This window comes from Psammomys obesus, unplaced genomic scaffold (assembly GCF_907164565.1).
Source record: "Psammomys obesus unplaced genomic scaffold, mPsaObe1.curated_primary_1811, whole genome shotgun sequence".
Taxonomy (NCBI): Eukaryota; Metazoa; Chordata; class Mammalia; order Rodentia; family Muridae; genus Psammomys; species Psammomys obesus.
This window is the reverse complement of record NW_026593286.1, coordinates 10,036,819-10,055,892: the sequence shown is the minus strand read 5'-3', so window position 1 is coordinate 10,055,892 and position 19,074 is coordinate 10,036,819. Positions and strand designations below refer to the sequence as shown.

The 19,074-nt window shown below is 43.8% G+C and overlaps 1 protein-coding gene across 1 annotated transcript in view; it reads left to right on the top strand.

Annotated features, from left to right (window-relative positions):
- Positions 1–15,123, top strand: part of Rhbdd1 (rhomboid domain containing 1) — a 118,973-nt gene extending 103,850 nt beyond the window's left edge. Inside the window, exon 7 of the mRNA XM_055616420.1 lies at positions 12,523–15,123. Coding sequence (XP_055472395.1) covers positions 12,523–12,617 — 95 coding nt within the window. The 3' untranslated portion in view covers positions 12,618–15,123. The remainder of the gene's footprint in view (positions 1–12,522) is intronic.
- The last annotated feature ends 3,951 nt before the right edge of the window (positions 15,124–19,074 follow it).

Below are 19,074 nucleotides of genomic sequence, written 5' to 3'. Positions count from 1 at the left end.
TGCTGAGGTAGAGGGTACACCAAGGGTGTGAAAGACCTTGACTTGGCTTGTGTGACTGGATGAATGGTGGAGACTTCGGAGAGAGAGAACAGCTTAGAAAGGGGGTTCCTTCAGGTTGGGTGCTATACTCCTTGAATCCACTTGGTCTTCAGAATCTAGCTGTGCATCCTCTAGATTTCTACATTGTACAAATAAGAAAGAAGGCTGAGGATCAGCGCCAAGAACTTGTCTGAGAGCACAAATAAAGGGAAAGCCCAGATTCAAACTTCATCTTCCTTATGGCTCCCCACCACAATCAGGAAGCAATAGAGCAACTTCTGATGCTCACTTCAGGTTTGGTGGGTGACATTTGGACTCTCCTGTATGAAATGACTCAAAAAAGAAAGCAAAGCAGCCATGCAGCTGGAACAGACTACCAAATGGACTAAGGCAGGGTCACGCCTCTCAGCTCTTGGGAAAACTGTGCTGCCTTTCTGGAAGTCCTCTTCCCTGCTCTGAAATTCCATAATGTTGATAAACTCCTGGATGTCACTCACAGAATCTCCTTCCATACTCTACCTGATGACAGGAAAGACAGGATCTTTTGTTGACCAGGCTGGCCTCGGGCTTGCTATATAGCCAAGGCTAATCTTAACCTCTTGCCTCTGTTTGCTGATTGCTGGGGTTAAGCATGTACCATCATTCATCAAAAACTTTATGAATTTTTTTTTCCTGAAACCATAGAGAGAACTTCTAGTACTTTTTTGTAGGACCAAGCCACAAATTTAGATGTTTCTAAAAATGCTTAGAGAGCAATTTACCTTCCCTTTATCTACACCTTTAGCTGTCCAAAATGAGTCCGGTTCTGGTGTTTTAAGTTCACAAAGTTTGGTTCTGTTTTCTCCTCTTCTCTTTATAAAGTTAGCTTTACTTTCCTGGTAAGAGTGAATAGGTGTTTGGGAGTAGCTCACATGCACTGTTGTCAAATCTCAATAATATAGAACATCTCAGAATCATTTTTGAGATTAATTCTGGCCAGTTCAAGGTAGTTAAAGGGACACACTTCATCAAGAGCATATAAATCTCCCTGAGAAACTCCTAGGAGGATTTGTTTGTTGAAGGTGCTATGCTTTGGTCTCAGGGCAACCTCTTCCTGTGTATGTTAATGTAGACATGAATGTAGAATGTGTGTGTGCAGATACAAGTACATGAAAGAACATTTGTGCATGCATGCATGCAGAAGAGATGCACACAGAGGCACAGGGTCTAACAGTACACAAGGTCAGGATTCTGGGTAGGAGTGAGTTCATCAGACCTAGAAGACCACACAAAAAGTGGGAATGAGACTCAGGGTTAGGCTCAATGCCATCACTCTCAGAAACACGTGCTTTTTCTAGGATAGTTTATCACATCACAGAACTGGCTTTAGCCGTCACAATCCCGGGCTGACCCTGACCCACATAAGAATGGCAGAGCTCTGAGGACCGAGGACCAAGGCTCCTGCTTGTTTGTGTATTTCTCCAGAAGGCCTCTCAGGCTGCTTATCTCCTAGCTTATCCACTTGGGAAGGAAACAGGGTTGGACCGTCCTCACCTTCCAAGTTATTTGCTAGGCCTTGCTACTCCAAAGGCATGAACATATATCACACTTTGTCCAGAGTGCCTCCTTTGTCTGTTTTTCAGCCCCCTGGCCCCGTGTCCTCTTATCCTCTTTGCCTTTCTTTCTTTCTCTTTCTCTTTCTCTCTCTCTCTCTCTCTCTCTCTCTCTCTCTCTCTCTCTCTCTCTCACTTTTGTCTGGCAAAGAATGAGGCCATAAGATGGAAGCTGCTTTCTTTCTGTGATGGATCTACCCTGGGCTGTCCTTCCATAGAGTCTTAGGCCCAGCCCTGTGCTTGACTATCTCACTGTCATGGCCAGGGTTCCACCTGCAAGAGATGGATGCCCAGAGGGCTTTTAGCTTTAATGATGGCTTTGAACAATTGCCATGCTTCCCTGGTCCAGTAAGATTGTCAGGGACAATTTTCTATGCCAAGGGTTATTTTCATAACTATGCATTGGTGTCAATATCTGAACATGTAGTTATAAACTGACTAGGTTTGTGGTATTTGAAAAAGGTATAGTGTGAATATTTATGGCTTTTAAGACAGCATTCATATATATATATATATATATATATATATATATATATATATACACATATACATATAATATTATTTTATATATGATACATCTCATCTCTTGACACATTTTTGTTCCTGAATTTGTCAAGAACTCCAGGGCCCATGCAAATTCATGAGAACCATAACAGACTGACTTGTATTTTCAAGTCCTAAGGTTTCCTAGCTTCCTCTATTTGAGTTCTAAGTGCTACCATGCCTGGGTCCTGGTGCTGTCCCTTGCCTAGGATGATAGCCTCCCCATTGTGCCTCTGGCAGCCATCAAGCTCTCGCCCCTCCATCCCCTTACAAGGGCACCAGCCTCATTGTAGAGACTTCATCTAACAACCCATTCAAGGCTGCACCTGCAAATGCACCGCAGTGAAGATTCGGACCTCATCATATGGAGTGCAGGAAGAAAGGGCAGATGTCCCGTCCACGCCGGTGCCTTTCTAAGCTTGCACCAACAGACAAGATGCAGCTAGCTACCCAGTCATAAGCTAAACTAGCGAATTCTTCTGGCAAAAATCATTGTGCAGGAGGGGCTTTACAGATTTTCCAAACTCGTGGCATACTCTGTTCTTAAGTCCTAGTCAGCCCAGCGTTTGCAAGAAGAAAAAAAAAAAAAAAAAAAGAAAGTCAAACCACGTTCTGACTGTCCTCATATGGCTGTCCACACTCAGAACTACTACTGTATTACGCACTGTCACAGCGAGAGCTGACCCATCAGCCTTTTCCCTCTCTCTCTTCCTCCTTCCCTTCTGTCTGACGTTCATGAAGAGAGCGGCCCGAGCAGGTGCGAGGGCTGGAGGAAGGGTACGCAGAGGTGACTCTTGACTATAAACATGTTTACATTAAGAAATGCCCAGCTCTGGGGCTAGAGGGATGGCTTAGCTGGAAGAGTGCTTACTGTCTTTCCAGAGGGCCCAGGTTCAGTTCCCAGCACTCACGTGGTGACTCAACAACCATGTATAACTCCAGTTCCAGGCAACCTAATGCCTGCTTCTGTACTCGCAAAGCCACACACACACACACACACACACACACACACACACACACACACACAAATAAAAATTAATTTTAACAAAAGAAGTGTCCAGATTAGGAAAATACACCTGTGTGTGTGCTAACTAAATGTGTCGTTTAACCTCTTGATGGATTTGTAATACAGCTGCAGAATTTATAATAGAATTGCAGTGTTAGCAGGTACCGAAAAGTATGAGGTGCCGCTTGGTTGAAGGAACTATGTCACTGGTGTGTGTCGTTGATAATTATGTCCTGACCTGACCCCTTCCTGTTCCGCTTTGTTCTGTTTCCTGTCCACCATGAGGAAAGATCCTCTGCCTCATGCATGCTCCTGTTGCTCCCATGTTCTCTTCAAGCATGTGGTACCAAGCAGCTTTGTAATAAACTCTGAATCCATGAGCAAAGTGAATTCTTCCTCTCGTAAAGCTGTTTCTGGTGGAAGTGTTGTTACAGCAGTGAGAATAGTAACGGATGCAGGTTGGAGTGGACATCGGGACCAGTGAGCAGAGCCACTCTGCGTAGGCTTAAATTGTTTATTGTTGTTGTTACTCCATTTAGTCTTGGAGTCACCCAAAATTGTGTGTGTTCATCTTTCTGATTTGGAGTTAGGGCTGTAAGGGAGCTAAAGACTAGCAGTCAGGCAGCACGAGGCACAGGAGTAAAAATGAATTCTGACTTTGGAACAGATGAGAAATCTCTATGTGCACTACCTTCTCTCTCGACGCCTTGTTAGTCTTTCCTCAGGAAGAACTGTGATGTGATCTGGAAGCTGCTAGGTGCTGGCAAATAACCCGCAGACCATCGAGACAGTAAACAAGTCCCTAATATTCAGCGCAGCATCTTCTGTAGAGCCCATCTGTTTCAAAATGACCCTTATTCTGCTTACCATGCGGAATGCTTTGCTGACTGGAATGTGTCCTAGTTTTCATCTGCAGACTCCGTGTTGTGGCCCTCTGCTTCCACCTGCTGGCAAATGCAAATACTGAATGAAACTTGGATATTTTCAGTTGAAAGCCTCCTCAATGGCTAATGTGCTTCACATTCATAGTCATGCAGGAGTGTAGTAAAAACTGAGTGTGTGGGCTTACTGGCAACCTCACCAAACACAAATCCTTTTCTCCTTTTTTTTTTTCTTTCAAGACAGGGTTTCTCTGTGTAGCCTTGGTTTTCCTGGACTCAACTTGCAAACCAGGCTGGCCTTGAACTCAGCAGTTCACCTGCCTCTGTGACCCTGAGTGAGGTCACCACTTCCTGCCTGTTCCCAAGCATGAGTAACCAGGTGAAAAACCTCCTCTGAAATGCCCAGACTCCCTACTTCTATCTTATTCTGGGGACTCACAGAGGCAAAGAACTAAACTGTATCCTCTTGGAACTCAAACGAAGTTTTTTCAGTGGGCCTGGAGATATGGCTCAGCGGTCATGGATGTTGGCTGCTCCTGCAGAGAACCAGAATTCAGTTCCCAGCACCCATGTTGGAGACCGCAGAACCCCAGCTTCAGCATATCCAGCACTTCTGGTCTATACAGACATCTGCTCATATGTGCACATGCTCACACAGAGACAGACACGAGCACATACACATAAATAACAAAGATAAAAATAAAATCTTAGCAGAAATGTACAGTGGAGAAGCTTGGCAAAACAGTCCTTGGCCAACTGCTTAGGGTTAGCCTCAACAGGGGTCCAGCCTGTTGGTGCCATGTGTCCTTGATGTGGGGCAAAATGCATACTTTATTTCTTTGGCTTTTTTTTTTCCTTTGTCAAAACTTAGAACTTCAGTCCAATAAGAGGTCAACTATCAAGCAAACGTAACTGAGGAATTTCTAGTGGTTATTGGCCAGGCAAAGTCACAGCGGAAAAGGGAATGACTAAGAAACTCCCACAAGCCAAGAGACTAGGTGAACTGTGATCCCCTGGACTGGACCATGGAACAAAAACTTGGGAAAACTGGCTTTTAAAATCCGAATGAGGTCTGGAATTATGTTCTTGATAATATTGTTGATGGTTGTTTCTTAGTATTAACAGGTTACTTTAATAATCTGAGGCATTAACATCACAAGAATTGAGTTTACCATTAGCTTTTCCAGTTTTTAAACAAATATACAAATACTCTAATAAGAAAGAAAAATGTAAAGTAATTGTAAATGTTTAGGGAGTGTCTGAGCAGGGCACCGAATGAGACCAAATGAGTTGAAGGACGCTGTCAATGAGCACCACGTAGCGGTTCCTTTTTCAGCTACCAAGAGTCAGAACCTAGCACCATCCTCCAGAGAGGCTATCCTGGCTGCAGGCAGCAGTCAGGGCAAATTTGTGCTCCCCAGGGCACCCGGCCAGCCCTGATGACTAGCTGGGAACCGGTCATGGGACATGAACCTCCGTACAGAAGTATCACAAGTCTGGGCCAGCCACTTATACATGAAGAGTGTGAAGTCCCTGTGGAGTCATATAGAGCCCCCACATGGTGAATTGTGCACAGCCACGCTGGAGGCCGGCCACCAGGCCAGCTCTCCAGCCCCGGCCGTGCCTAACACCACCTAGCCTTGTCCAGAACTCTTGCACTAGAGCCTTTGAGTGGCTAGGATCTCAGCTCTGAGTCTGCCGCCATTGGCTATGCGGTTGCTATTTGTTGGAAACCACTGTGCTTAGGAGCACCACCATTCACTGAAGATGAAGGACATAGCAGGTGGCAAGAGGCTGGGCGCAGCCTCATTGTATCTCAGAAGGAGCTAATACATTTGATTTTATTTCTATTTTATTTTTATTGTTTTAGTTATGTATTTATTATTTATTTACATACTTACTTACTTTGGTTTTTAGAGACAGGGTTTCTCTGTGTAGCCTTGGCTGTCCTGGACTGGCTTTGTAGACCAGGCTGGCCACGAATCACAGAAACCCACCTGCCTCTGTCTCCCCGAGTGCTGGGATGACAGGCGTGCGCCACTGTGTCCAGCCGCAGCATTTACATTTTTGATCTCAGTTTGCTGTACTGTACTGCACTATACATTACACCCCAGCTAGTCTCTCCCTTGTCAAAGAGTGAAAATAAAATGTACCCGGATATAACCCCAAGATCAAGGAGCAAGAAGTGAGAAGGAGACTCTCGTCTGGGCCCTGAGGCCATTAGAACTTCTCTGTCTGCCCTCTTCCATCACACCCGAGTCCCACCTTCAAGAAAGCCAGCTCTAAGCAGACAGTGACAAGTCCCATCCCTTCCCGGCAAATGTCAGGAGAGGCAGAGGCCGCAGAGGCCTGAGACGTATAGACAGAGTGAGGGGACTCTTGAAGGCCTACAGGACTTGAGCAAAAGCAGCCTGGCTGTGGTGGGGAGCAGCCATACTTCTGTGTTCCTTTTTGTCTGCTATGGACTCGACTGGAAGGAACATCAGGAGAGGCCAGGATCACAGCCACCCCACCCCCACAGCTGCTGAGAGGAGTGGGATTTAATTAAGTATGCTAATGGGCTTTTATCCTTTTTCTAGCTTTTTTTTTTTTTTTTTTTTTTTTTTAGGTTTCTTATATTTTACAACCCTGCCCCATAGACCCATAGCACAAAGTTAATGTCTATATTTTACTTTCAGGTTTCTATTTTCCATTGTTAGTTATAGCCTTACACCCATGTCTGGTGCTGGGTGTCCTTTTCTCTGTCTCTGTGGCATCATGTGTATTAGCCGGTGGAACTTGGAGCAAAGGATACACTACAGCTTCTGTCCTTGGGGAGCCTGTGTCAAGTTTTCTCAGAGATTGTATGTATTTGCCCAGTAAATATACCTAGATGATTTCCAGTGATACAAGCGGGAAGTCTAAATGGACAGGAGAAGGGAAGGGCCTCTCAGGGATGGACAGTCTCTCTGAACCTCCGGAGTCAGCTTATGTGATTGGGTAAACTGAGGCACCTCCAGATTTCCGACAAAAAGCATCCTGTTACAGACTAGGACATTTTAGAAGCTTCTGCAGCGTTATTAACTGTATAGACAAACCTCTGAACACCATTCTCAGACCCACTGAAACCCCTCACGGTTAAGCGCTAAGGGGATAAAACTTTGAAGGGATTCAAGAAAAACTGAGTTATCTAAACATTTTTACGTCACACATTTTACATCAGAATCTTTAACTCGTCATTTAAAATAAATCTCTTCTGTTGTAGTGATGCTTGTGAGACTGGGGCTCGGGTTCAGCTCTCAGTCAGCTGCTGCTTCTCTCCTTCTGTGCGCTCTGAAACCACAGTAAACTCCCAATGCTGGGTTCTGCTGAGCCTTAGTCTTTCTCACTGGGATAGAGACACATTTAGGATCCTAAATAAAATTGGCACTTGCGGGGTAATCTTAGCAAGGGCAGAAGTTAAGTTCCTGGTGTTTTCAGATAGATCCAGTGCCTGAATCGCCAGTGTTGACACATCCATGCCTGGGGCACCCTGGAGGGGGAAGAGGGCTTGAGCCTTGGTAAGTTACTTAAAACTCTACTATGCCAGTTTGCCTGCAAAATAGATAAGAAATTTCTACTTGGAAAGATAAGACGGACCAAGACCACACAGAACAAAGTGGAAGACTTTCTCAAGTGTCACGGAAAGATGAGACCCCCTCAGATCGACTTTTATGAAGTCCTTTATGGATGGTGTGGGTGAAAATGGACCCATGTATTAGAAACCAGCACAAGAGGTGGGGGAGAAGAGAGGGTAAATAAGAGGGAAGAGGAGGAGAATGGCGAGGGGCAGCTAAGACCCCAGAGACTTTGGAGGAAAGAACAGGGCTATAAGGACCCGAGGATGAAGATATTAGAATGGTTTAAACTTAGAATGGATAAAACAAGAAAGGAAGCCACATGCCCTTCTCAAAGGAAGAGATGGGAGCTTCTGGGTTCTGGACACCTTCTGTTATTTCTACATGTATGTTTGTGTCCACGTATTCAGTTCATAAAAGTTGGTCAAGTAATATATTCCCAAAAGAAGTATGCCTGGGTGGGCATGAAGTAGAGTTAAACTGTGTGTGCTGATTCTTTCTGAGAAACAAACACCACCCACCTGACAGTTTAATTTACTCAGTGGCTTCCTTGCCTATTGGTCCCAAGTGTCTCTTGTCCATTAAATGGCTTCAACATCAACCAACTGAAGGAAAGAGAACCACATGACAGCAGGGTCACACTGCTCTGCATGTCAGAGCTGTTCACACTAAGATCCCAGGTACCCAGTGAGATTTGGGGTTGGCCAGCTTGATTGGTTGGCAGGATGGAAATGTCACTGTTTTTCTCTCATTCTGAGATTATCTGTTACCCTTCTTTCAAGCCATCATGAAACTTCCATATGTCTGAAAATCACATGGTTTTAGGTAAAATCCAAACTATTTTGAGAGTGAGAAATCATACAATTAGTGACCCTGAAAGTAAAATTGTACTAAATGTCCGCCCCCCTCCAGAGACCTTCTTTCTAAACTGGTAGAACTGCCGTTTCTTCCAGACCCTTCTGGTCTTTTTAAGTAAACGACTTCTAGTCATCCCTTCAGGAGCCTTTGCGATTGTAATAAAGTAACGTTCTTGAAAGAGAGCGCAGAGGACCCATGCTGCCCTTGTTCTTTGACAGATATACCACAGAGCGCTAGTGTTCTATTTAAAATTTTTACCCTTTGTTTTTCCTCTTCAGTCCTCCAGTTTAAGGTAAAGATATGATCCACCCTGCAACTTCATTGCATAATTTGAATGGCGTGAGTGTTTAGGAGCTCACGTGCAAAGATCTGTGAATGCCAGCAAATTAAATATCCCTTTTTACACTAGTGGTGAGCAGTAGGGAAAATGGCCATCAACTCTCAGCCTTCCTCAGCAATTCTTATCTGGAGAAAATTGCTTCGCTTCCCTTCCCTTCGCCATAAGATGTAAAGGTTATTGCATTATACATAAGGGCAAAAAACTGAAAATTTGCTATCAAGAACCACAAATCAATAAACTGTATGATCTCACTACTGGTGCTGTAATCGAGGTAAGTCATCTTCAACCGGGCATTGTTCCCAAGGCCCTTTGAAGCATCCCTGCTGTTTCTTTGAGCAAGATTGGGGTCTGACCTCCATTTACAGGGACATGGGGTGGAGTCTTATAAATACTAATATTCTTTACCAGGCTCTGCAGAGCAGGGCCACCTCCCCCAAGCCTGTCTATGGTCAATGTGAGATTTCACTAAATGGATGAAAGTTCCATGCTGGACACTGGGGCTTTCCCAACAGCCCAAAGGCTCTCTATGTTATACAAGTGTGCTGCCCAGGGAAGTTTGTTAATTACCTTTTGCTGTTCATTCCTTTAGAAAGCAAAGTTTTAGTAGCTAATAATTCCATATGCGTACAAATCACCGCTGAAAGCATCCACAAATATAACAACTTTTTTTTTTTTTTATTGAGGAGTTAATAATCTTGGGATTTCATTTTGTGCGTATCTTATGGAGTTAGTTCTCTTCAAGCACAGGCATTCAGTATGATCCCTGATGCCATTAGGGGTTTAACAGGTGTTCACTCCAGGCTGCTAAGTCAGATAGAGGCACCATCTCTTGCAGCCCTCTTAATAGTCTCATGGGGAAGTTACTCTCACCATACTATTTCATAAACTAGGAAACTATGACCAACATAAGGGAAGCCATTTACTCAAAGATAAATGGCTACAAATCACTGGTTCATCAATCAGCCTTCCTAATGCTGCAGCCCTTTCTTTAACGAACCCTTTAAGTTCATCATGGTGTGGTGACCCCCAGACGGTAAGATTATTTCATTACTACTTCATAACTGTACTTTTGCTGCTGTTATAAATTGTGATGTAAATATCTGATATGTGTCCCCCCCCAAAGGGGGCACGCCCCGCATGTTGAGAACCACAGCTATAAATGAAGTGTAGGATCTTGTCAGGCTGTTACACTCCAGAGCAGTGGAGGGCCACCAGCTTTCTTGTTCAGCACCTCCCCCGACCCACAGGAATCAGCCAGAGCCTACCTCGTGAAGCATCTTGCGTGGGGCGTGTCTATGAGTTCCAGGCAGACCCAGGAAGCCATCTCTGCTTCTCCCCTAGCATGCTCTCATTATGAAACTGGAGACATCTTGCACCCATATGAAGCTGGCCAAGGCCCTGTGTTATACACCTAACAAATGTGAGTGTGTATCAGACACAGGAGATTAAGACAATTTGAGACATGTCTGAAGGACCCCAGACATTTGAGGTCCCAGGAGAGAGAATAGTAATAGATGAAGTGTTTAAAAGTCAGTACAAACGATGGACCTACATGGCAGAGTAGACAGATTCTGTGCTTGTCCCCTGACATCTTGCTGACCCACTGTGCACACACAGCAAGCAGTAGGCGAGTGGCTGACTGGCAGCTGACTTAAAATTTCTCTCAGAATATCAGAGATGTGTTTTCATTTGAAAACTGCTTTTAAACCAAGTGGTTAGAGTGTTTGGATCCTGAAATAAGCAACTCAGATAGATAGGATAGCTTTGCTATTCTCAGAAACTAAGTTTGAAGGAATTTTGTAAAATACAGAGAGAGTGAGGCCTGAGCTAATGCTGCAGTACCGTGGAAATCGTGGCACTATGGTGCTCTGACAGAAATGGACCGCTGTGGTTTGTGCTGGAATTTAATGAAACTCGAAATGGGGTTTTAGACCTGTGTCTTTGATATTAGCTGAGTCTCATAAGAGTTATGGGCTTAGTTTAGACTAACTTCCCTCATTTCCTGTGTTCGGATAGCAGTGAGCCCCACATATCCATGGAGAGAAGCACCAAGCATGGGTGGAAAGGTTAGACATGGTGAGAAGGTATGGTGTTTAACTTGTTCAGCGCTTCAGAAGGGATGGCAGTTGGGTAGGTTGTAAGAGGTCAGAAAACCTTGGCTCCAATATTGTTCCCTTATGCACTGGCCAGGTGGCCTGAGATGTCTTGCTAACACTCACTGTCCTTTAATTGGCCCCTGTGTGGAACTGGGATGACTAGATTGGGAACAAAAGCTAAGTGAAATAGGAGCCCTTGAGAGGGCTCTATTAATGGAGTGACTTTCATACCTCTGAGTGGATAGGGCTGTGAGTTCTCTCCTCAGCATGTGGCATTCTGTTGGCTAAGCCTTGGTTATCCTTGAATGCACTACAGATGGAACCAGAGGGAGGGAAGGGGGAGAGGGGAGAGCTCTGGACCTATGGAACCTTCACCCTCTGCCCCTGACTCTTTCTCTCTCCAGCATGAGACTATTAGTCCTCCCAAAGGCAGTTGTGGGTCATCTTTTAAAAACACAATAGAGGCCTGGTGGCCTGGTGGCAACACTGCCACGTTAAACTTGCTCCTGATTCTACCCGCAGCTCATTTTAATAGAGTTCTAGCCCGTCTGCAGTGGGCTGTCAAATATTGAGTGGCCTGTGTTCATAAGTACAAATAAAAATTCTCTTGTTAAAAGCAGCCATAAACAGCAAAGCTGGATTTGGATCTGATTACATGAAGCAATTTTAAGCAATAAACTTGTGTTGATTTGATTCAGATATTTGCTATTTCAAAAATTAACTATTTTGAGCAAAGACAAATTCCCTTATAAAAATAGCAAAAACTGTATCCTGTAAAAACTTTGAATCATGAATATTCATAAAGTGTTTAAGGTGTAAGTTTTAAGTGTATTCTCTGTCATCTTTCATCTAGGTTAAGACAGTAACATGTTTTTCTGTACTAAAAGGCCATGAAGTAACTATTATGCTTATGTTTTCGTCTGTCAGCCAGCAAAGTGTGTGTGTTGCTGAAAGGGGATGGGTTGATTGAGAGGAGTGTAAAAAGTAAAGGCAGAACACTAACTGCCACTGGCTCAGTTACTTGCTCATTGTGTTGCTACCCTTCACCTCAAGGAAGGTAGGACCCATTTCCCTCAGCCAGATGTGCTTCTTGATGCCCAGACTGGTAGGACCAGCAGGTGAGAGGAAAGAAAAGGGAGGCCCGAGGGCTGAGTAGGAAAAGCCAGCGAGCATAGTTAGGAGTGGGCTATGGAAGAGTTAATTGAGTTGGGTATTAAAAATAAATGAATACATAAAAAGGAGGCCTTAAGACATTTGCAAGGGTAAATGATGCAAATTATGGAGCATGGTAGAAGAAAAATGTCAAAGTGGACTGAGTATCAAGAAGCTGAGAATGCATCCAATTAAGTTCATGGGCTGAGCCACACTGAAAATATTTAGTCTGTGTTGAAATTAGTATTGACAGCTAAACTTGAAATATGTTTGTTATGTGTCTTTTTAATGTTGAAACAAAGATGACACCAAAACAGCTGGTTTTCTCTTCTTGGAATACTAGAGTACACCATGCCTTGTAAATGTCAGAAGGATGGATAGGCAATGTGTGATTTGCCTTTTTTGCCTTCTCACTGCAGGAAATACCAGAAATGGTCCAGCACCGTATGGGTTCCGTCTCACGCCAGAGGAAGAAATGAGGAGACAGCGTCTTCACAGATTTGATAGCCAGTGATGTGGCGCCATGCCTGGGAAGCCATGGTCCAGCTGTGTGATCATAGCCCCTTCATTTTACTCCCGAAGCCCCTGATTGGTTTTCAACAAAAGCAGAGCACACCATTGTTGTTGCAGATAATTCATGTCTGCCATGAAAAGTCACTCCACGGCCCCTATGTGTTCAGACTCACAAGCCCACTTGACATGTCTGGAAACCAGGCTTGACCCAGGAAGGGCACAACTTTCCCCAAGGGGCCTGTATGTGATCTCACCTGTTCAGTTGGGACCAATTTCTACTTTTCTCTGCTTTCCTCCAGACTCAGTGGTACATCCACATTGGAGCTGAAGACTATGTGACCTTGATAAAAAGTGCTTGTTCTTTTTTTTTTTTTTTTAATCTTTTTTATTTTTATTTTATTTTACCAGGTGAGAGCATTCACCCTCACTCTGTCTGGTATCCTATGCCAGGTGCTTGGCTTGGCAGGAGGGGCAGTGTCACCCCCTGGTCCTACTGACATATTTCCATGATTGTGTGGAAAGATGTTTCTAGGATGTTCTATTCTCTTTCATTCAGGCCCCTCAGGGTGCTCAGGCCGCTGGGTCTGCTTGGTGTTCACAACTCCAGCTGTGTTCTGCGTGCAGCATGCCTGACTGAAGGGGAATAAGAAAGATCTAAAGTAGGGGAAGAACCTGCTTATTCATCAGATTTCATGTGGCACCAGCAATTTAGGTTCACAGCCAGCACCCCAGGCGCGGGAGACGAGGCCTGTTTAACTGTTCCTGCAGAGCAGTGGCAGGTGTCACACAGACAGCAAAGGAGGGGTTGTTCCATGGATTTCTCGCTGAGAATCCCTCTTGCAGGAAGTATTTTTTTATCTTCACAAAAGTGCCTTTTCATTGGCCACCGTGCCTGCTATTTGTCATAAACAAAATGTCCAAAAAATGCCCCCCGGGGAACTGCAGTGTTTAATGCACAGCTTGTCTGCGTCACTGAAGGCATTTCCCTGGGTTGTGTTCTGAGAATAAAAGGACGGAGACAGAATATCCTGCTGCCTCACTGTCGTGGAGAGTTTAGTTCAAAAGGAGTTAGGAGCAACAACGGGTGTTCCTCCTTTACTCTCCATTCTGTGTAGTGTCTGATTTTAAAAGCTGTAGACAGGCTTTCTTACGCAAAAGGCAAACATCTGGAAAAGAATACTAACTGTTAATGCAGATTAGCCTTGTTGGGGGAGCACGTGGAACCTGACTTTCTTTGTTTACAGTTTTATATTTTTTTAAAGTATATATGTGAGTGTGTGTTGCCTTCAGAAGGTGAATTAATATACTAAATCAAGAAACATGTAACCAGCAAAACGAACTTCAAGCTAAGTTCTCTATGTCCATTATGAAAACTTAAAAGTCGGACGTGCTATCGCACACCTTTGATCCCAGCACTCAGAATCCAGGGGTAGGGGGATCTCTGAGTTCAAAGCCAACCTGATCTACATATGGAGTTCTAAGCCAGCCAGAATATACACACACCATATACCACACCATACACTCACACACACACACCTATACACCAACGAAAGAGGGAGGAAAGGAAGGCGGGAGGAGATGAAGGAAAGAAGGTATGAAATCACAGTATATAAATAAAACTACAAACAAGTATTCAGCTCTAAAATGAGCTGGTGCCCAGGGTTGACATTTTGAGCCTATTAATGTCCTGGTTTTCTGTTGTCTGCATTTGACACATCTGGTGCATTCCAGCTGTGCAGCTCCATAGTTGTTCATGTGAATCCACCTGGAATGCCTTTGACTCTTGCATATAAATGAGCTAAGCAAATTTTCAAAGTCTGAGAGCTTTTGGACAGGTGATCCAGACAGTGGTGCCTGAGCCCCTTCGTTTAATTTGTAATTGGTGTAAAGCCATAGCTAGTTGATGTTATGAATTATGCCCATGAGCCTGGTGCCTTCAAACACATTTAAATTATAATGGTCAAACTAAATTATTTCTGTCTCCCAAGCTGTACAGTCACCTTCCATACCATGATGAGAAATAAGCTCTACCCTATTTGTCATCCTTTTCTCGCTCCTGGAAATTCTGCCCTAACACTCTGAGATACTAGTATTGTTTGTGCAGACCTACACGAAATCATGTCTGTGTGGTGGTGTGGTTCCAAGTGACCCTAGAACAAGGCCTGATACTTACCTTCCCTCACCTTCCCTGTCTCCCTCACTCCATACTCAAAGGCCCAATAACTGTTGTTTTCCAACCAAAGTTATTTTTCAATTGTATTTGAATTCCACTAGCTTGTATGTGTAGCTTTAGCCCAATAATAGTGCCTGCTTGTTGCGTTTGACTTGTTGGACACAAAGACTATGAAATACTGGTTTGGGATGGTATAGTTCTAATATGCACTTTTTCTATATTTATGAAGTGGGATGTCACCAAATGTTTATTACAGATGTGGGGGAGGGTCATTTTAGTGATAAGTGAAAACCAAATGTCTTTCAGAATAAAGATGTTCTGGATATTATAATAATTATGTTGTTCAAGTCATGGGCTTTTGCCTGTAGCCAGTGCTTATTGTTTTCTGTGTCTGGGACTTTTTTCTTTGTTTGTTGTTACGCTTTTGTTGGTTTTTGCTCTATCCACAATAAGGAATGCTCAAAGTTATGTCAACAAACTGGAAGTGGACTAAGCATAGCAGAAGATGATTACGGCCAACAGGGAGTAAGCACCCAGAGATGACTTTTAAATTTGATCCTTTTATTAGTGATCTTCCAAGTGTCTTTTATGTGTCCAGTTCCCAGTTTGGTGTGGTCAGTCAGTTTAACAGATTCACTCAGAATCTTTTCCTGGTCCTCAAGAGGAAGGACTAGTTAAAATTGCTTCCTCTTGATGACTTTAGGTGTCATCAAGTCTCCAAGTTGCCTGTTAGCGAGGCTGGAACTAGTAAATGACTTGGACAGAGGAGTGACAGAGCTGCCCCCTTCAAACAGAACAGACCTCTCTTGGGAGTTGGTATTCAGAGCAGAAGTGTTCAGTTACTCGTAAGTATATCATTTCTTCTGTCCCTTCCCATGGATCACTGCAGCAACTTTTTAACCTAATTTCCACTGGCCCCACTTTCTGTCTTCTCCTCCTGTATTTTAGAATCATAAACAAACTGTCAGCTTGGAAGGACCTTGAAGCCTCTCAATTCATTACTCTGCTCAATACTTAAAATACCTCTTCACTCAACCCTAAATACTGTTGCCAGTCAGGCTTTCAAAGCCTGTGTTAGCAATACCACTCACCACCTCAGATATCTTTTATTGTTTGTCTGTTGACCAATGGTAAAGGTCAGTGCCATTAACCTCAACCACTGGGCTCCCAGCAGCTCTGGACCTCATCCCGTTTATTCTTAACTCACTGGCCTTGCCATCCAGGCTATGAATGCTTCTGTTACTAGAATCTTTTCGGTATTGTGTAAGGAGCAGCATCTCCTCTTCCTCAGCCTGTTATGTACTCCTTATGTTGTCTCCTGGTTGAGGCCTCCCTGAGAGACCATGACTCACATCTCAGGCCTGCTGTTGTTGTTGGGTCTTTGTCTCTTGGTTACCCACATGTCACTTGGTAATGCTGATTGTGCCGTGAGAGTATGTCTTCCTCCCCACGGCAGGAACTGGAGCTGTATTTCTCTTGTCTGTCCTCATTGCTGAACCAGTAAACACTTGAGGACTGAAGTAGAAAGAAGCTCATTCGTATCATGACAGGTGGTAAGCCAAGGTGCTTCTCAAGTGTAGTGTGTATATGCATGCATGCATACATGCATCCATGCGTTGCATGAATGCAACATTTGGAGAGTGTGTGTGCATGTGTGTGTTGTGTACAGGTGCCCAGGGAGACCGGAAGAGGGCATTGGATCCCATGCAACTGGCTGTGGGTTGCCCAACATGGTGGCTGTGAACTAAATCCCAGTTCACTATATGAGCAGCCAGTGTTCTTAACCGATGAGCCATTTCTCCAGCCCCCAGTACCATCCCTTGAATTTTTTGAGACAAGGTCTCTCACTGAACCAGGCATTCGGATAGGCAGACTGTCTAGCTGGAGGGTTCAGGGACACACCTGACTCCAGCCCTCATGCAAGACCACTCCAAGCTTGACTGTACATGGGTGTTGGGGACCTGAACCCAGATCTTCATTCTTGTGTTGCAGGCATTTTACCAGCTCAGCTATCTCAGCTCCTAGTTATGTGTACTCTAAAGAAAACTGACTTCTCCAAGACCAGTGTAACATTCTGTCACCCGTATTAACATTCCCTATTTCTGACTGATAATAAGAATACGCGTGTCCAGCAGAGCACACTGTTGCCAGTTTGGATGTGACCTGTCCCTGGTGCTCACCCTGCCCCATTTCAGGCTGGTGTGTTGAAGGCTTGTGTTGCTGCTGAGAAGTGATAGAAATTTTCAGAGGTAGAAACTAGTTGGTATTGGCCAGTGCTCGGAGGCTATATGATGACCTGGGCCAGTCTTGGTCTCTCTCAGTCTGTTTTCTGACCACCGTCAGGTAAGCAGTCTCTGCTGCATTCTCCCACTATATAAGGCTCCTCTTCATACCTCAGTTCATCCAGACAAGATTGGACTGAAACTGAGTCCAAATAAATCCTAGTTTTAAGTTGTTTCTCTTGGGCATTCCCCACAGCCATATAAATGCTCACTAGCATAAGGAGGCTGGCTTTCACACTTTCAGCCCTTCAAGTCACCCTGGAAGTAGGCAGTCTCTTGATCCCAAGGTTTATAGAACCCTTATGCCCTTAAGAAGAGCTGTTTCACTGACAACTATCTCAGAAAAGCCCCCTCTTCCAATTCATCACCAGACTGAGATCCTGCTAACCCACTCACCAGGCTAAGCTTCCTTCAAGTCCAGCATCTATGCACACTAGTACCTGGACGCCCTGAGGGAAGAAGCAGACCCGGGCCAGCCAGATGCCACCTGAGGAACAACAATTTAGGGTTTTTCCTACTTACATCTAACACGTAACATACATACATAAACAGACTTCATACATGCCTCTGTGTACAAGGACACATATACACTTAAGAGGAAACCAACTTTGGCTTAAAAGAAAATAATTTCATCAACAACAGTGCTTTTGGAAGTCATCACAGAATTTTATTTGTAATAAACCACACTGTGACAACAAAGAAATATTTATGTGTCAATAGTAGATCAGGCATCTTGCGAAAGGTGCGTGACCAAAATCGTTTAAAACCATGGGTTAGAGAAAGGGATGCAATTTAATGGACATATTTCACATTTTTTCCAATGAATCATTAAATATTTAAGGACCATAAAATTCAAGCATTTCATGTGGATGTGGCAGCCAGACATCCTGGTTTAAAATGCATTATGCAGAGTTCCTTGCAGATAATAACAGAGACAATTGCAGAAGGCTGATTTTATTTTTTTTTAATGTCGACTGTTTGTTCCCTGTAGACCTTACTCATAATGTCCCTGCAGGCAATTGGGGTACTTTTTGTGGTACAATAACTTTGTGACTTGAGATAAAGAAGATGTTAAGAACTGACTAGTTATAAATAATTCTAATCAGTAATTTATATGCCCTATGAGAATCAACATGTAATTTTGTTGTGTGGGAAAAAAAAAACAAGGAATAATTTTCATATTACAATATCTTATTTTAAATAGATGTGTCCATAATTGGTGTATGGTTACTGCTGTGAACTAGACAGGTGATAATCCAACTTTTAAGTTTCAACATGAGTGCATTGTCCTACCATATAAACAAGGGAAATTTAGCAGAACTCACCCTTGGCAACAGAGCTGAAAATGGATTGAAATCTGCATTCAACCAATTCAGAAGTCCTCATTTTCCCACTGTTAGGTGGTAAACTGCGGGACTTGTGAAAGAAAGTCTTGATGAAGTTCAGTGCTCATAAGCCATTCTGCTGACTTTTTCTAAGGGCTCAAAATGTACAAGGACTATGTAGAGGCAACTTGGTGCCAAAAAGCCCTTCAGTCTTGAGGGAATGCAGACTGTAGCATGAGTCATCATGTCCTTTCAATGAAGGCTCTTCTTTCTGCCAAGTCATTTCTAAAATTTCAGTTCATAGAGAAGTAACTAACTGTGGAGTAAGAAAGGGTCAACACTTGCCTATTGGCATTATGGTGCTAATTGTATTAGATTGTGGATGTGTGGATGTATTTAACTTTCTGATATTCTGTGGCAAGACAGGCTTATACTGGTCATCCTTTTACCAAGGAGCTCTTACATGCAGAGCTGCACATTAAAGACTTACCAAGGCATAGGAAATTATCACTGAATTGATAAAGAATTGAGTCGATAACAGATAGGCTCGTTCATGTGCTAACACTGCACACCCAAAGACTAGCAAAGCATGGACCCTGCCCCACAAGAGCTTCGATTTTTAGCCAGGGAATGAGAGAAGTATCCTGAGACATTAGAGAACAGAGAACAGATAGCTCC